This window comes from Meleagris gallopavo, chromosome 9 (genome assembly GCF_905368555.1).
Source record: "Meleagris gallopavo chromosome 9, MGAL_WU_HG_1.1, whole genome shotgun sequence".
Taxonomy (NCBI): domain Eukaryota; kingdom Metazoa; phylum Chordata; class Aves; order Galliformes; family Phasianidae; genus Meleagris; species Meleagris gallopavo.
In genome coordinates, this window is record NC_139412.1 from 392249 (window position 1) to 410672 (window position 18424).

The 18424-nt window shown below is 55.4% G+C and overlaps 1 protein-coding gene across 1 annotated transcript in view; it reads left to right on the forward strand.

Moving 5' to 3' along the window:
* Positions 1-466: 466 nt before the first annotated feature.
* AR (androgen receptor) overlaps positions 467-18424 on the forward strand; it is a 46883-nt gene continuing 28925 nt past the window's right edge. The window contains exon 1 of the mRNA XM_085230789.1: positions 467-2422. Coding sequence (XP_085086915.1) covers positions 1458-2422 — 965 coding nt within the window. The 5' untranslated portion in view covers positions 467-1457. The remainder of the gene's footprint in view (positions 2423-18424) is intronic.

Consider the following 18424-nt stretch of genomic DNA (forward strand, 5'->3'; position numbering starts at 1 on the left):
TCGAGGTTTCAGCTGTGCTTTCCCCCTGCAGGGCTGTGCCACTCATCATTAAGCCCATTTGGTGTCCCCAGTGTGCCCGGAGCCCACGCACAGCCCTCACCCCAGGGCTGCAGCCCAGCGCTGCCTTCGGTGTGGGGACGCGGCCAAACCTCGCGGGGCTGCATTTCACTTTATTTCTTTCCATCTTCTCTGGATTGTAAAAATGCTTTTAGAAGATGGAAAATGATCCTTCATTTTCCCAACTGGCTCCGCTTCTTCCCATCCATTTGCAACAAATCATTGCTTTTCTTTCCTCCTTTGTCTCCAAATGAGTTGGAATTAATGGGTTTATTCCGCTGTATGTCAGATGCACATCTCTGCTATCGGGTTACCTGGGAACGGCGCCTACCGCAGAAAGTGGCCTTAGGACTGCTGTGACGGGGCCAGTAAGGGGAGCTCAAGACTTGTTTACAGGAGGTCCAACACCGATGGGCTCCGTTGGCCGCTTGGCCAGAGGGGTCTGCGTGGGTGCAGCTCTGCGCTGCCTGCGGGACGGAGGCACGCATTGCTGCTCCCATGGCTGATGTGGAGCAGGGAACGGAGTGCACAGCCACCACCTCACTGCTCGCCAACAAAGAGCGCTGGGCTTCTGTAGGTGCAAAGAGAAAAGTGTGCAGATACTGAAGTGCACAGGGGCACGTTAGGGCAGCGCGGCTGAGCTAAGTCCCGACGGCAGTGCCAGCGCCCGGCGAGGGGAACGCTCTTCCCCTAATTCCGCCCTGCCGCACAGATTGGAGCAGGCGAAGAGCAGAACGGGGCAGGTCGGGGACACCTCAGAGATTTTCAGGTCCGCCGTTCGCAGCCAAAGCGGGGCCGAGGAACGACGCGCGGCACCCACCGTGCGCCGGAGAAGGGAGGGAGAGGGGGTGGGGGAAACCGAGCTCAGCGGCCCTCGGGCATAGGAGGGCGAGAGCGGAGCGGTCCCGGTCCCCTCCCAGAGCCCGCGACGGCCCCAATCCGCCCGCGGGGGCCGCGCCGAGCATCGAGCCCGGGAGCGGCGGGGCGGGCGGCGACGCTGCGGTTCCGCGCCGTGCGGAGCCGCCCCCGGGGTTCGCTCTCACCGCCCCCAGAGCGGCCCCCGCAGCCGCCCGTGGGTTACCGGATTAATCACTGCGGAGACCCGGGACCGAATTCGCGGCGCGGGGCGGTCTCCTTCTCCGCGCCTCCTCTCGGCGCGATCCTGCCTCCCGCCGCCGCTCTCCCGGCCGCCGATCAAAAGCGCTACGAGGAGCCGCGCTCGGCAGACGCCGGCGGAGGCCCGGCCCGAGCACCTCCCGGCCCAACTTTCCCGGCCTGTTGCGCGGAGCCCCGCGCACCCCGCGCCGCGATGGAACCGCGGGGCTGAACCGCCGCTAACGGGGCCGCGGCCGGGAAGCGCCGCTCGGATCTCGCTCCGCCGCCGGGACCGCGCCGAGGACATGGAGGTGCAGCTGGGGATCGGGCGCGTGTACCCGCGGCCGCCGGGACGGACCTTCCGCGGCGCCTTCCAGACGTTCTTCCAGAGCGTGTGCGAAGCGTTCCAGGCGCCGCGGGACGAGCCGGGGCCCGGCCTGCCCGCACCGGGAGCCCCGTGCCCGCAGAGCCCCCGCCCGCCGCCCGTCGTCTCGCCCGCGTTCCTGCCGCTGCCCGAGCCCCGCGCCGCCGCCCGGCCGGCCATGGGCTCGCCCTTTCCGTGCGCCGGGGACCTGAAGGAGCTGCTGGGCGAGCCGAGCGCTCTGCCGTTGCTGCCGCCCGAGGCCGAGCCGGGGGCCGGGCGAGCCGAGCCAGCGCCCAAGGAAGACTTTCTGGGCGACAGCGCTAAGGAACTCTGCAAAGCCGTGTCCGCCTCCATGGGGCTGGCGGTGGAGGCGCTGGAGGCGCCCAGAGAGCTGCCGCCCCGCGAGGACTGCATGTTCGCGCTGCCCGGAGGGCCGCCCCGCGCCCCGCGTCCCGACGCCGCCGAACCGCCGGAGCCTCTCGCACCGGCCGCCTTCAAGGGCAGCGGCGCCGAGGCCGCCCTGGCCGTCGAGGTGCCCGCGGGGCTGCCGCTGTACCGCGTCTCCCCTCCGCCCGAGGAGCCGCCCGGCCGCGACTGCTTCGTCCTCTCGCCGCCCGCCCGCATCAAGCTGGAGAGGCCCCCCGAGCCCTCGGCCGTCGGCGCCTGGGGCGCGCCGATCCCCGCGCCGCCGTGGCCCTCCTTCTTCGCCGACGAGGGGCAGCTGTACGGGCCCTGCACCGAGCCGGCCCCCGGAGCCTTCGGCTGCGGCCACGCCGAGAACGCCGACTTCGCCGCCGACGCGTGGTACTCGATGGGGCGGGCGCCCTACGCCGCCCCCGGCTCCTGCATCAAGGGCGAGCTGGGACCCTGGGCAGAGGGCTATGCCGGAGCCTACGGAGACGTCCGGTGAGTGCCGCCCGTCCCGCTGCCGCTCGCGGTTCCTCCGTCCTGTTCTTCCCGCAGCTCCTCTCGGTGCCGCGTGCAGGCGGAGCTCCTCTGCGTCCCGAGCACCGCCGGTGTGTGATAACCGACCGCAGCACCGTTCGATGCAGAGCGATGGTTCTGCGGTCAGAACCATCGTCCTGCATCGAACGGTGCCGTGTGCGGACGTGGAAACACCGAGCGGGCTTTGCGGCTCCGGCTTGACTACGAGTAGGTGTGTTTTGGGTAGAGGTAAAACGGTATTCAGAACTGGAAAAGCAGAAACTGATGTGCTTGGGAAAATGCGCTTGGTCAAAAGTGGTTTTCTTGACGCATTAACCTCAAAAAAGGAGATGGCTGTCTCTGCACAATGGGCACACGCAGTGCAAAGCAGAGGGCAAACATTACACTTCTGTCTGACTGAGCGATTCCCTCCTCATAGCAAAAATGTTACTGACGGAGAGTCGCTGCAGCCGATGGAACCAGGAGTGAGAAAACAACAGTGAGGGGATTTTCCTTGAATTTTGGAAACCAAAAAGCGACGGTGGGCACTGCGGGCACGGAGGCAGCTCCGAGTGGTGTCACAGGCACAGCCTGGGCACAGCGCTGCACCTCGCCGGGCGCTGCGATCAGAGATTGGAACACAATGGGATTTTCCCTGTAAATGAGCTCCGTGCAAACACATCCCGCCTGTGCTGCTGCGCTCATTCTGCTGCTTTGAAGTGCTCACGTTTGTACTGGAGTAGCGTAGTAATTGTCATCCATACAATAATGTATTTGTGCATTCTACCTAGAAACAGGTTGGGGGGAAAAAAAGGGGATAAAAGTGAGGAAGGGTCCCACTGAGTGCAGCTGTGAACGGAGTGCCAGCAGCAGGACCTGTGTGCACAGCATGCTGCTCCCGGGCCATATAAAGCTGCTGAGAGCAGTGTGAAGCTGTTGGGGATGGGTACAGCTGGGGGGGTTTTGCTTCCCAATTACTGGCATCTGGAAATGGAGGTGCCTGGCTGCAGCAGGTGAAGCTCAGGGCTGTGCTGTCTGCCTGGGAGCCCATGCGATACAACTGCGTATAGGTAAGGAACGTTGGGTGAAGCATGGCAGGGTTGGGTGTATGTGGTGCTCCATTCCCATCCCCTGCTATCCTGTGCCCAGCCACATCTGCAGCAGAGCTCAGGGGGCCCCTCATTCTTTAGAACACCTTGATCTGGTGCTTTGGACCCAGTGCTTCTGTGTTGCTGCGTGGCCACGGAGAGCAAGTAGTGGTGCTTACCCCATTGTGTGTTATGCGCAATGCTGGGAGGAACACCGGGCTGTGCTCAGGCTGAAGCTGACTGGGTTGGTGCCCTCAGGTTTGTGGATGTCTGGGTGACACCTCCGCTCACTGCACCACGTACAATTCCTCTGCTGCTGCTCTCTGGGGTTTGTTTTCTCTTGGCTTTGCAGCAGCAGCAAGTCAGGCTGGAGCTGGGGGCAGCATGTCATGCCCAGCTTGGGCAGAGCAGTGCTAAGGAGGAAGGGATAAGGAACCTGGAGCATTTCACAATGAAGTTCCTGTGTTGAAGGGCAGTCTGCTTGGCCCTCATGTAACTGCTGGTTTCCAAAGGTCGGTGGTGATCCTATCCAGTTGACATGGGATGCCAGCTGGCACAGAAAGCCCCATGCCTTAACTGTGTCCCTGGAAGGAGGCAGAAGTGCTCTGCGGGGCTCTCAGCAGTGGCACTGTCCTGTTGCACTTCAGGTTCCTATGCCTTTGTAACATGGGCAGCTGCAGCACAGCCTGCTTTTCTCTGAGTGCTTGCAAAGTCTGGGTTAGATACAGGCACTTCAGCAGATAGATGCCTTACCCTGTAACATCAAGCCCTGAACACAACCTCTGTTTCTTAGCGTGTTTGTGGGGAGCTGTTTCTACTTTCCTTTCATGTAGAGCACTGTGGGTTTCGTTTTGGGGTTTCCCTTCCAAAGTCTTGAGGGAATGTGGCTGCCTGGCAGGGCTGAGGTGTGCTGCTGCCATGGCTCTGCTGGTGGCACACAGCTGTGATGTGACAGTCAGCAGCAGCCAGGCCCAGCATTAACTCTGCTCAGATGCTGTCCTCGGGGTCCCATTGCTGCTGCCTGCTGTGGGCAGCCGTCTGGGCATGGTGTGGGATGGGGCTGTAGCAGCAGCGGGGTCAGGGCTGTGATGGATGCATCGTTGCTGCCTGCCCCTGTGCTTGTGCAGAGGTTTGCCTGTGTTTAGAGACACTGCTGTGTTACACAGGAGACAAAGAGGGCATTAACACAACTTGACTGAACGTTAAGCTTTTGATACAGTGTATGTGAATGTGGCAACAATGCTTGTGTATGATTAACAAATTAATCCAAGCTTTTCTTCCACTGCAGGGTTGGGGATGCTGGTCTCTGCTCTGCCAGCTGAGTGACTGTTGCCTGCAGTCTGTAAGGTGACCACATAACGTGATTGAGGAATGAGAAACTGACTTGTTAGAATAAATTGAAGCTCACGGGGTGACTTTAAGATTAAGAACGTAGAAGCAAGTAAAAGGTTTAGGCTATTTGTTTTAAACTAAAATAAATGCAAAGGGGGAACTGTTGTTGTCACAGTGGGCATGAAGGTGATAAAGGAACTCAGGGGATACTTGGCTCAGAGAAACCTGGCTCACCCTGTAGTCCCCACAGGGCATTTCCTATTGCTGCTGTCTGCTTTGCGAGCCCATATGTGCAGGCTGTACCTCTCTGCAGATTCCATTCTCTGATCCAGTTGTGGTCTGTGTGGGTGTGTGCCATGGGGTTACACATCACTCAGCACAGTGACCACACACTCTTCTTTGTGGCGAGCCCCGCAATCATGATACCACTCACAGATAACACCTGTAACGATTTCTGCCTGTTGAAGGAGGAGATAAGGTTCTGGCAATGAGATCAAGGGCAGCAGCTTGCCCTAGGTGAGGCCAAGCGGAAGGCCGTGTTTCTGCAGTGCTGGGCTCCCCAGCCATGCCATGCTTCTGAGCTTTGCCCCTGCACTGCCCCATGCCCCCGGCTGTGCCATGCTCAGCTCTGTGCCAGGAGCCCACACTATGCTTGCCTGTGCTGGGCTTTGCACTGCAGATCCCCAGCTTTGTGCTGGAAGCACTCAAAGGCTTTTGCAGAAGTGGGATTCACCCTCTCCCTGTTGCCAACCTGACTTCTCTGCTTGGGAATGGCAATATTATGCAAATGTTTCTTTTGAAGAGGAGCAGTGCGTGGAGGAATGCTGTTCCTGAAGCCCATCCCTGGGGCCAGCTCTGTAACGTGTACAAATAGTGCACGGATCCCACGGGCACCGTGCTGCAGGCAGCTGGGAAAGTCACTGATGTGCTATGGCTCTCTGATGGCTCCTGATAAAAGGAGAGGAAAAAGCATATGAAAAATTCTTCCTCATCACCATTCAATTCTTGGTTTGTTGTTTTTTTTTTTTCTTTTGTAAATGCAGACATCGGCACTGGTATGGTCAGTTTCCTCAGCTGGGTTTGGGTTCTTCTTGCACCACACAGGGAAGTATTTGCCCCTTTTCAGGAGAGTTTGGGCACTGTGTTCTGACACTGTTGCACGAGGCACAGCTCCATGCACAGCAGCACTGTCTGCCACACACTCCATCTCACTCAGCAGGCTGTGAATTGTATCAGAGCTGAGTGCTCCTGGCTGCAGCAGAGATCACAGAAAACTTGCAGTGGGAGATACCATCCCTACGACACACCCGGAAAGTATCTTAAATTCTTGCAGCCCCTGTTGCTTGCCTCTGGCAGTGCTCCACCACCTCTGTGTGCAACCAGAGCCATGGGGATGGAGCTGGGGTGAAGGCCTCAGCGGTGTGCAGAGCTGTGGGGCTGCTGAGAGGGATGCAGGACAGACATGGAAGGGGGAACCAGTGCTGAGCTCCCTCAGGGCACAGCACTCAGAGGCTGCTTCCAGAGTTTCCCCACTGATGGGCTGAGGAGGCTGCTCTGAGCACAGAATGGGGTGCAGAGAGAGTTCCCAAATAGCGCCGTTGTTTTGAGGAACAGAGATTCCCATGGGAGCCACCTCTTCAGCAGGTATCTGAGCTGCTCCTCTGTTGTGCCTGGGCAGGGCTGTGGGCAGCGGGATGGGGCAGCAGCTGCACTGAGGGCTCTGCCTCGCTGTGTCCTCACGGAGCAGCACTGCGGAGTCACCCAGTGTTGGTAGCAAATCATCTGAGGTTCACCGCACTTCCAAGAACTGCTTGCAAAATGGCAACGTGTAAGGCCAACCTCATTTCATAGAATCATAGAACTTTGAGTTGGAAGGGACCTTCAGAGGTCATCTAGTCCAGCTTCCCTGCAATGAACAGGGACATCCACAGCTCAGTCAGGTTGCCCAGGCCTGACCCAGCCTCACCTTGAAAGTCTGCAGGGTTGGGGTATCCTCCACATCTCTCTGCACTGTTCCAGTGCCTCACTGCCTCGCTGGGAAAGACTCTTTTCGTATATCCAACCTAAATCTCCCCTCTTTAAGCTCCGCTTTAGATACTGAAAGGCTGCTCTCAGGTCAGTTCGGAGCCTTCTCTTCTCCAGGCTCTCAGTTTGTCTTCATAGGAGAGGTGTTCCATTCTGTGGATCATTTTTGTGGCCTTCCTCTGGATGCACTCCAACAGGCCTGTTTCTCCTGAACTGAGGACTCCACATCTGGACGCAGTGCTCCAGGTGAGGCCTCATTTACTCTACTTCATGCTGTGCTGGATGATCTGTTCTCGTTTCGTTTTGATGCTGTTAATTTGTTTCATCTTTTCCATGAATTAGATCTCACTTATCACAGTGAGATTCTCTTTCCCAGCGTTAGCTGTGCTCACCCTGCAGAACTACCCAGTGTTGGCTGTGCAGCCACTTGCTGGTGCACGGGACCTCCTGAATCCCTTTGAGGAGTGAATGAAGGAAAAACACCACTTTCCACCCCCCCTTATTAGCCAGTTTGCTTCTTGTGCTCTCATTGCATTGGCTCTGGATTTCTCCCCCTGTTTCTACCACTGGCACCATGTCCCATGACAAGCTCTCCCATCTGGCATCACATCTGTGGCCCTGTCCAGCTCTGTCCCCTCACACTGCAGGGTCTGTGCCCCACAGGTGCAGTGCAGCCCAGTGCTTTCTCATCCATTCACTGCAAAAAATGTTCCGTGGCAGACTCCCCCCATCCTCCTTGGTGCTTTACCCAGCTCCGCTCCCCAGCTCTTGCATTGCTGAGCTCTCACTCTCCGGAAATTTGTTCCAAAGTCTCATTCTTGGTGCGTTCACTGATTTTTCTTTCCCAGTTTCCCTTAAGCACTTGATGCAATGAAAGTATGAGCTGTGCGTGGCACTTATCTGAGGACTAGGAAAAATTCACCAAAGGAATAACACATCAAAAGGTGTGAGAGCACAGGTGGGGCTTTGTTACAGGAGTGTTTGTGTTCTCTGTCCGGCACGGCAAACCACTGCACCAGCTCAGGGAAAGCGAGCGTTTGCAGGACCCAGCTCTTCTCTCCCACCCCGGCATCTCCGGCAGCCTTTCCTTTGGTTACAGTGTTCGCCGGAATTACCTCGTTACGCAGATGCCGCTGTTCTTCCTTCGCTCTGCGCTCAGCCCGCAGTGCAAGCGCGCAGTTCTGCGGGAAATCCGCTCCAGGGAGAGCGCGAGTGAAACGTCGGAGGCGCTCCGGTGCTTCCTGGCGAGGCTGAAAGGGCCGCGTGCGTTTCAGGGACCGCGGATGGGGATGAGGCACGATTTGCAGCGCGGGGGGGTCCTGGCCGGCAGCCCCAGGCGGTGCGATGCGACCGCATCCCCGCGCACCGTCCTCGGGCATCGCGGCGGCCCTGGGACGCTGCACGGGGCCGGCGGTTCCTGGAAGTCTCTGCCCCCGGGCCTGGCTCGGGGCCGGGGGGCGTAGGACGGTTCGTGCGGCAGTTAAACAAAACATTGTATCGCGGCACCGAATGCCATCTGCGCTCCGGATGCTCCTTCGGGGAAGCGCCGCGTTTCCCCGCTCCCGGCGGCGCCAGCTCCGGCCGGGGAGCGCTGCTCCGTGTCAGCACGGCACCGCGGGGCTGCGCCTCGGGCTCAGGGCAAACCGCAGTGAAACGGCCGGTGGGAGCTCCCTGCCGCTGCTGGCAGGGGACGAATCCCAGCGCGTCCCCAACCACCCGGAGAGTGGGACGCGGTGGCATTTCTTGCAGCAAGGAATCCAAAAACCTCCTAAAATATATTGCAAATTTTTGTAGTTGTACTGGAACACTTTGTCCCAGTGTGATGAAAGCAGTTTCCTTTTGCAGAGTTAAAAATAATTTGTAACAGAGAGAAATAGCCCTCTGGCCTGCAGTTTTTGCCATTCATGTTGTTTCTCCATTTCATTTAATTCTGATTGTATAAATTGTTGGTTTTAAGGCGTGGGTGCTGATTTCTGTGTTGGGCACTGCTGTGGTCTGCTGCTGGGGCACGAGCTGCTCTGCTGTAGATGGATCCTTTCCTGCTGTGGTTGTAAGGCTAGCACTGCAGAGCTAAACATGAGAGCAAAAATCTTCCTATTTTATCGTCCCAAAATTGATAGCATTTCGATTTTATCGGATAAGCATTCACTGAAAGGCAGTTGTTCTGTGGGAAACTCTCTAGAAAGAAACTCCTGCTGCTGGCAGCTGTTCATCCCTGCACTGTGTGCAATGGTTGTGTGACTGAGAGCCAAACTTGTATGGAGGGAAAGTGCAACTTCTCCTCAGCCTGAGCCTGCAGCCAGGGAACTGGGGTGGTCAGAGGGTGCAGATCTCATGAGCAGTGGTGTCAGCCCACAGCCAGCTCACCCTGGGCATCCCAAGGCACTGGAATGCTTTGGGGGAGGATTTTGGTGCTGGTGCTGCACTCTGATCTGTGTCTTATGAGCAGCAACTGAGGGAACTGGGTGGCTCAATCTGGAGCAGAGGAGGCTTGGGGGAGAACTCATTGCTCTCTCCAGCTCCCTGAAAGGAGGCTGTAGTGAGATGGGGTCAGCCTCTGCTCCCGGATAACGGTGATAGGATGAGAAGTGATGGCCTCATGTGCCAGGGGAGGGTCGGGTCGGGTATTAGGAACAATTTCTTCTCCAAAGAGTGGTGGTGCACAGCACAGGCTGCACAGTTGACAGTCACCGTTCCCCGAGGTTCTCCATAAGGAGCAGGTGGAGATGTGGCACTGAGGGACGTGGTGATGGGCATGGTGGGTAGGGCTGGGGATCTTCCTAAAGTCAGTGATTCTGGGATTCTATGATTGCTCATCACTCAGGCAGTGCTCAGCACTCTATGATGCTGGCTATGACAGCAGGGCCATGAGAAATCTGCTCTGGCAGCATGGCAACATGAGGTGAGAGGGACCCCACGCCTCGTGTCTGTGGGGGAGCCAGGGCAGCTGCCATAGAGCTTCAGGACTGTGTTGTATGGGGGACTGGAGGGAACTAACTGAGTGTACACCGTGGTGTTATCCCTTCATCCTTCTCTGGCTGTGATGGAAGCGCAGTGCTGCCAGCCCGTGTCACCACACTGCCTGCAGGGCCGGCAGACACAGCAGCGTGTGTTGGGATGGAGACTGCAGTTGGTCACTCACAGCCCGGAAGAGCAGAGCTGATTATGGCCAGGCAGTGCTGCTCACTGGGACGACGCGATGGCAGAACACAGCCTGGCCGTGTTGGGATTTTAACTCGGTGCTGTTGGTCCTGGCAGTCACGACACACAGCATGCACCAGAATTGCTTTTATTTTGTAGCAGTAATGGTGCTACGAGAAGGCCTGTTGAAGTAAAAGATAGTGGCCCCGTTGTCATGGCAAACACCCTGCTGGTCTGGCTGTCTGCTCACTCGGCGTGGTGCTGCTCTCCCGCAGCCCCGGGCACCAGCACAGCTCTGCCCACGTGTGCTTCATTCTGCTTTAACAACAACAATTACAGTCCTGCTTTCTCTTCAGGAGTGATTATAAATGAAGTTCAATATATCTTCTAACAGTGATAAAAATGCTACAAGGCGTATATGGCAATTCTATGGCAATTCCAGAAGCGCTGCTGAGCAGCAGCTCGTTTAACGTCCAGGCAACCAGGCAAAATAGATTATGATTCCTTCTCAATAAATAGGGTGGGAGAGCACAGTTTTGGTGAGCAGCTCCTTTGGCTGAGGTCCCTCTGGGTATGAGTGTGAGCGCTGCCTGCCCCAGCACTGCCAGCATTGGGCTCCTGGGCTGTGGGGCCGGGGCAGTTCTGGAGGCTGGCAGGGTAGGGGTGCACCACAACCACCATTGGTAGTGCCATTCATCCCGGCAGAGCCTGGTCCTGTGCAGCCTGGCACCAGGACTGCGTTTGCAGGGCACAGCACTGCAAGGGAGTGCTCATCCCTCTGCTTTTTTACTTTTAATGTGACCTGAGCAGAAGCCAGGAGGAGCAAGTTCACCGATGCTCTGCCGGGGCTTGGAAATGCCAGAGTCTGCATCTGGGAGAACCTGTCTACAGAATGAGAACACAGTCAGATGCTGGCACTCCTGAGAAGTAGTACAAACTGTTTGTTAGAACACAAACAGAACACGGTGTGGTTTTGCAGTAATGGAAACCATATCGAAGCCCAGCCACAGTTCCACAGGTGTTTGTGTATAGTAGGTGCCCTTTCTGTGCCAGCACCATCCTGCTGGAGTGGCTCCTGTGCTCCCCCAGGCATCTCAGGTGTCCCTGCAGCAGCTCTGTGCAGTGCCCACTGATTTTCTGCGCAGTCAAAGGCAGAATGCATCACACTGCTGCACAGCCCTGGAGCCAGAGGGGATGGGTCTCTCCTGGTGCTTCTGTGCTCAGCTCAGGCATGCTTTGGGGCACTGGGGGCTGCCAGTAGCACGTGGGAGTCTGTGAGTAAATTCAATGGCACCATGTGCCACCTGCCCACGGCTGCCCCTTTCCTGGAGGAAGCACTCACAATACCCAGAGCTGTGGGTGGGCAGATTGGCAGCTTTCCCCAAAGCACTTTCTGGGTGCACCAGGACATGTTCAGCCCATGGGATAGGGCAGGAACGTATGGCACTTTGCTGTCCCACTGTTGCCTTTCTGAGACGGTACTTTGCTGGTTTTCTGCTGTTTTCTCCCTGGCTCCTTAGCAGTTTGACTCCTGCTACATATTTTAGCTGCATTAGCTTCTTCGCTGGTTAGAAATGGCAGGAAAAGCTCTCTGACCTTGGCTAGCATGCTGAGAACAGTACAGGAACGAGGCTTTGTATCAGACATTCCCAGTGAAGGTTCCTTCCTCCCCCCCACGTGTTGGGGCTGCGCAGTGCAGGCGCTGCTGGGAGGGCTTGGATGGGCTCTGTGCAGTCCTTTCCCTTTTTAGAAGGATAGAAAAGGAGAAAAGTAATTTTTTCTGCCAGTCGGTTAATTGCTTTAATCCGGGTGGTAGCAAGGCGTGTTAACAGAAGCAATCTCACATGCAAATGCTTTTCAGGTAAACTGTATTTCTTTTTGGATTTTCTATGGAAAATATACGTGTATATACATATGTGTGTATGCATTTGTGCCATGTTCCAGGTGTATGGCTTGTGTGTCTGTGTGCTCCTGCCATTTCCCGCTGATATAGTGCCCTGTTTTCCACCTCCTCACTTTGCTGCTGCTGTTGTGTTTCCCATCAGACCCCCTGCCCTGCAGTCCTGCACTCACCTGCTCTCCACTGCACAGCACAGGGGCAGATTGGCCCCGTCCCTCACCCAACACCCATGGTGGATTTGTCATGAGATCCTGCTGCTGGCCTACGAGAGAGCTGAGCGAGTGCTCTCAAGGCTGGGTGCCTAAAATTAGACCTGACATCTGTGTTTTGGTTTACAGGCAGGCTTGGAAGAAAACGGCTCCTGGCTGCTTCACTGCTGGGGGAGCGCGAGGCTGGGCTGAGGCACGAGCAAAGCAGGCACAGCACTGCTCTGTGCAGCGGGGCCAGGAGAGCCGTGGCCTCGCAGGGCTGCAGTGTGCAGAGCAGCTGTGCAGGTGGGTGCTGCTCCCACGGTGCCAGGAGAGGCTCTGGCTGGAGCCGTGTTCTGCTGGGGCTGTGCTGGGAACAGCATTTTCCAGGAAATGCCTGCAGGCGTGGTGCTGCATGGCATGCATCCCTGGATGCAGTGTGCCACCAGCAGCCCAGGCTTCCCTTGTTCTCACGAGGCTGCTGCACACAAAGGTTACTGCTGAGCATGCCTGCAGGGTCCTTCCAAGCACTGCTCACTCACCCCAGGCCTGAGCGCTCCAAGGTGCAGGACGGTGGCGGGGCCCTCGGGTATCTGCAGCAACGCGTGTGCTGCAGCGTGGTGCGGGGCCACAAAGCACAGCTGGTGGTAAGCTGCTGCTGCGGGTGCAGAGGGATGTGATTCTGGGTGCTGTGCTGGCAGCTGAGTGCGAGGCTGAGGGTGCCAAAAGGGTGCAGAAACATGAAGCCTTCATTATAACTTGCACGCATGTTGAGATGACTCAGAGCATGATCTGCTCTGAGGACACGGGGAGATGGTGCCGTTGCATAAGTTTCGAGGTCTTCTCTAGAAAACAAGTGGTTTGCCAGTGGAGTGAATTTTTGCAGATACAGCTTACACCACCCTCCAGACAAAATATCCCAAACCCTCATTCTGCCCCAGCAACTGTATCTGTGCAGAGGTTTGATCATGATATAAACACACCTAAAAATAACAGGAGTGTGACTGCACTGAGTGCTGATGTTCCTGGGGCTGGGGCTGCCCCAAGCACCGCAGTGCCCGCGGAAGCGCTGTGCCCAGGACCTCCCCCACATCTCGTTGTGGGGCCACCCGTGGGCAGCGCTGTGCCGCCTGGGCTGACTGCTTCTGCTCTCACTGCTGTTTGTCTTCTGGATTTTCCATGCCAGATTTCTGCCCATTTTCAACTCAAGCTTCATCCAATAGAGGCGTAAAACTGCAGAATTAGCAATGCCAGTTTCTGTAGCAATAATTTCACTGCCAAATAAACTGGGAAAAAATATGACATGTTTTAAATATCCAAGCCTGGAAGCCAATCCCCAGCAGGCAGGCACGGAGCCCTCCTCTCCTGCTGCAGGAGCTGCATTTGGGATCTGAGGTCCGGGCGTGCTGTGCAGGGCTCAGCCCTGTGCACACCAACCCCTTCCGTGGGGCAATAACCAGAGGTTGGGATATAAAGACAAAGTTCCACCAGATGATGTCTCCAGCTGCAGAGCTGATAGGGCTGTTTGTCTGCCTTTAAGTGAGCAGTAAGAGGAGTGCTGCTATGCCCATGCAAGCAGGGCAAGGTGTGGAGCCTGATTCCTAGTTTCTCATTGTGAAAGAATGGGGAAGCCTATGTTTACTAGGATCTGTTGGACTCAAATATAATGGTAGGTGGTGCACAGCTGTTGCTGAAGCCTGCAGGAGGCCAGATTCCCAGGAGGAGTCAGCGCCAGGAGTTCACTGCGTTGCTAAACCAGCCCTGAAGTGGTCACACAGCCAGAAGGAAATCGATGTATTCAGCCAGGGCAGTTCAGGGTGGTCGCCCAGAGCGAGAGCTGCTCGGGGCTGAGCAGACTGCAAATGCGGAGGATTTCTTCCAGCCTGTGTGAAGGATGAGGCATAAAGCAGCGGCATGGAACCTTAGGCAAAGACGAGACAGTGTATTTTACAGCTTACAAATGATGTTTCTTGGCTTCAGCAGACAATTAATGTAAGAAACAGTCAGTCTCGGTGAATTTAGTCCTGACTTACTAGAGGAATGTTAACATTCCTTTTGATTTTAAGGACCCGTTTCATCACAATTTAAACATTCATCCTGCATCTAATAAATAAAAAATGTGCCATACACCACTTTCTGTGTTACAGAATGGAAAATGTAAAGTCATGTCATTGCTTCAAAAACAGATACGTGTTTGCTGAACAGGAGAAAGCTCTCGTTAACGAGAACAGCTGCCTCATCCTCTGGGGAGACATCAATACGGCCCAATTGAAAAAGAAAACATTCAATTCAAAATGAAGATGCAAACTTAGGTGCACTCCTGCACTGGATGGCCCGCTGGGTGTGCTGCGGGGCTGGGCATGACGCTGGGATGCAACCTCCAGCTCTCAGCACTGCCCATGCTGTGCCATCCCTGCCCTGCAGGCACTGCTCCCCGCTCTGCCCATCTCCCCACTGCTGGAGCAGTGCTGCTGTCCTTCTCTTAATGCTGAAGATATGCACGTGGTCCTGACCGCACCCCACACATTCACCGTTTGCCCCCGCAGCAGCCTGCAGTTTTCGTGTGCCCGTATTAATCTGTTGGAGAGGATTCCTCGATCCTCCCTGGGAATCAGGTGGGCAGGTCTGGCTGTGAGCAGCGGGTTTGGTGGGAGCAAATGTGCTCTCACAGCCGCAGAGTGAGCGTTCTGCTGCTGACAGTGCTGTTTGCATTTTGTGCTAGCGCTGGAGATGGGCGCTGGTTTGTTTGTGGCTGTATGAGCAGACGTGGCTCACAAGTATTGCTCTGTGGAGTGCTGTGAGCAGAGATTGCTTGTCGGAATCATGGATGTGGTGCTGGCATTAAGATCCGTGTAGTACAGAAACAGACAGGATCTGCACACGGAGGGCGTGTGGAAGGGCAGCGTAGGTCCTGACCTTTGCTGCATCCCATGCTGTGTTTGTCAGGTGTGCTTGAGGCCAGCAGCCCCGTCCCCTCACTGCTGCTGCGGTGCTTAATGAGCATCTCTGTGCTGGAGGGGGAAGGCTGAGCATCCCCAGAGCAAAGCCAGGTGTTGTTGTGCCTGCAGCAGCTTGCAAAGAGAAGTAACAGTGCAGGTGGTTCCTGGGGGGTTCAGGCCCTCTGACCAGAGGGTGGTGCCTCCAAGCATGAGGTGTACTTTGTGATTTTCCCTGTAGTCACATTTTGCCAGCTGATGAGATGGACTGAGGACTGAAGATTGTGGTGTGTGTTAAACTAACTCAAAAACACTGTACAGGATGGGCTGCTTCCTTGGGAGATAAGAAGGCTTCTGCGCAACCAAGGACACAGAGGTTCTGCCCTTGTGGATTCCAGGTGACTGCAGTCACCAGGGTGACACTGCACAGCTCTGACCTCTGGGCTGCTCAGGGCTGGGGCCTCATCACACTGCTCCTTTTTCATTTTTTGTCTCGTTGGTGCTCACTAATCAGGTGAGCCTCCTTTATCTTTGCAATGGCTTTATGCCTGTCTCTTTCAGGAGGTGCTCAGGTGCTTCCTCCATTTGGTGAAATCATGTGTTTCATCTTCTCTTTCTGAGAGCTGACTTGCTGAAGCTGCTCCTCAAACTCACAGGATAGAGCTTAGGCATTGGAGCAGCATCAATTTCAGTGCTATGCCCAAACAGCCGTCTGCTGCCTGCAGAGGCACCCATGCAAAGCAGGGACCACAGAGGGGCTCTGCTCAGGCTTTATGGAGCCTTTATCATCCCATTTTCTGCTTCATTTTGAGGCATGGCTGGAAGGTCGGAGCTAACTCTGCCTGCCCATCTCCATCAATAGGCACGGGACGGTTTGGTTGGGCTGTTGAAAAAGCATTTTAAAAAGAGTAATTTATGAGATTTGCGAGCGGAGTTGTGCAGCTGGGCTTTGCAGTGTGCTTTCCCCTGGTCCCCACCGTGCTGCCGCCGTAGCGGCAGTGCTACGCTGTAGGAGTGCTCAGCCAAGGGATCCTGACCTGGGGGTGTGCTCGTCCCTCTCCCCCCGCCAGGGGCACCACACACCCGCAGTCACCCGCTAGCATTTATTTAACAGCCATGAACATCAAATTCCCACATGCATTCACCTGGCCACGTCCCTGTTGTTCACACTGCACCATCCTCTGCTGCCTCAGAGATGCTATCTCAGCTCTCCGCCTCCGGCAATTATACAAGAAAACAAAGCACAGGCAGTTTAGAAACACAGTCAAGGCTAGTTAGAAAAAGGGAAATAATTTCAGTGTACAAGGCTGCATGTTTTTAAAGCATTTTAACAGATGGGATGCTTTAAAGTTTCCAGGCAGCTTTGCTGTCTGAGGCAGCGCAGTGTGGCGACGCTTTGAGGCCCTGCACTGCTCTGACTGGAGCAGCAGCAAGAAGGGAACGTGAACAGCAACGTAAGGCTCGTGCCTTCTGCTCTTAGCAGTGCTGGTGCTGTGATGTGAGTCATAGGCTCTTGTCCGGGAAGAGCTGTGCAGTTCCACCGACAGGAAGCCGCTATTTTTAATATCTTTCTTGAAAATGTCACATACAGAAGATACCATTGTAAAGGCAGGAGTTAATGCAAATACCATCACTGTAGCTCAGGTATGACATCAGTTGAAATGGCTGGGAAAGGTCCTGCGTCATCCAGGTCTCTGTGTGTGTCCTCAGTTTGGGGCTCGATGTCCCCAGAGGCACTTTTGCCTGATGGACCTTTCCATGTAGCGCTGTGGGATGCAAAGCTGCCAGGCCATCCCAGGGAGGAGAGCCAGCATGTCGCAGTGTGCTCAGCACAGCACAGCTGCATCCGAGTCAGCGCAAGCACTAACACTGCGCTGCTCAAGGGGCGAGGTGATGCAACAATGAGACTTTTCCAGGCATCAAAGCACAGCCATACACAGAACAGTGCTGTAACTCTTCATTTCAGACTGGTGGGTAGTCCTGCTGCAGCTGTGGGAGTAATTTCAGCATGAGAAATGCGGTCAGATATAAGGTTGAAGTGGGTGGAAATTGTGCCTGTTCTGTTATGTTAAAGTGAAGAAAAACAGGGAGCACAACCAGTGTGTGTAGTGTTGTGTTAGCATGGTGGATTGCTTAACTGACTGATCTAATTACAGCAGGTAGGAATGAACTGCAGAAGTCGTGCTGATGCCAGAGCAAGTGTACTCCTTGGTACTGAGAGTCAGGAGCCCTGGGCATGGGGAGGGATGGGCAGCTGTGCCTCAGCTCCTGCTGGGTCAGATGCATCTTTATGGCTGAAATGGAGGCTTTGGAGGTTATGAGGAGTGGTTGGTTGGCTTCTCTCCTATCCACAGCTGCCTTTGGTCTTCTGGGAGCATTGTGAAATAGAGGCTGTTTGGTGAAAGCAAGCAATTGACAAGCAAATGATTACTTTGCAGAGTTACAGTTCCTACCCTACAGAAATGTTCGCGTGTGTTATGAACTCAGCAGACTCTGCTCACTTTCCTTCCAAGAGCCTTTCTGAAATGGCAGTAAAACCCTCCCTGTAGCAATAAGAGAGATAGTGAAGCTGTTTGGATTCCACTGTGGAAGAGGCTGGGTGCAGTGTGAGCAGCTCTGACCTTGGCCTTGCGTTGTGGATGGGGCTGGAATCTCATCCCGACGTCACTGCTCCACAAGTTGTGTCTGTGTGCACTCTGCTATCTCCCTTCTTTGGGTTTCTGGCAGTCTGACTCTCGCCATATATTGTACAAACTGCCTTAGTGTGTTTTAAGCCCTCTGCAATGCTCAGTACTCATTTTCTGGAGCTCTGCAGCATAGGGGGAGCAGCAGAGCCTGGGGGTGCAGCACTGCACGCTGTGGGCAGCAGCCCTCACACTGCCTGCAGCCCCTCTGCCCCACACGAGGCTGCCTCCTGCTGAGGGCAGGTGTGGGCACTCTGCCCATAAGTCCTCCATGCTGGCTCACCACTGTGTCACCACCAGTGTGTTCTGAGAACCCTCTTAAAAGCTCTTAGAAACCAGCTGGAAAATAGATCATTAAAGGTACCGTCATTGCAGTTCCTGCTCCATTACCCACTTTTTATGTTACATTTTGTTCTTGCATTTTTTTTCTCTTTTAAGATGAAAAAGAAAAGGCAAATTGGCATCTTTTTATAACCCCAGGCATTCCTGGCAGATGCTTTCAGTTCAGTGGGCAGTGAATATAACTCGGGAATAGGAGCACTCTGCAGGCTGTGCTGCTCCATCTCACATCTCAGCTCTGTTGTGCCCTCTGAGGAGCAGCTGTTGGAATATCAATCTTCAGACACGATGAGCACTGGAGGTCAGAGCCTTCCCGAGTGCAGACCCCTGAGGGCAGCAGAGTTATGGCAG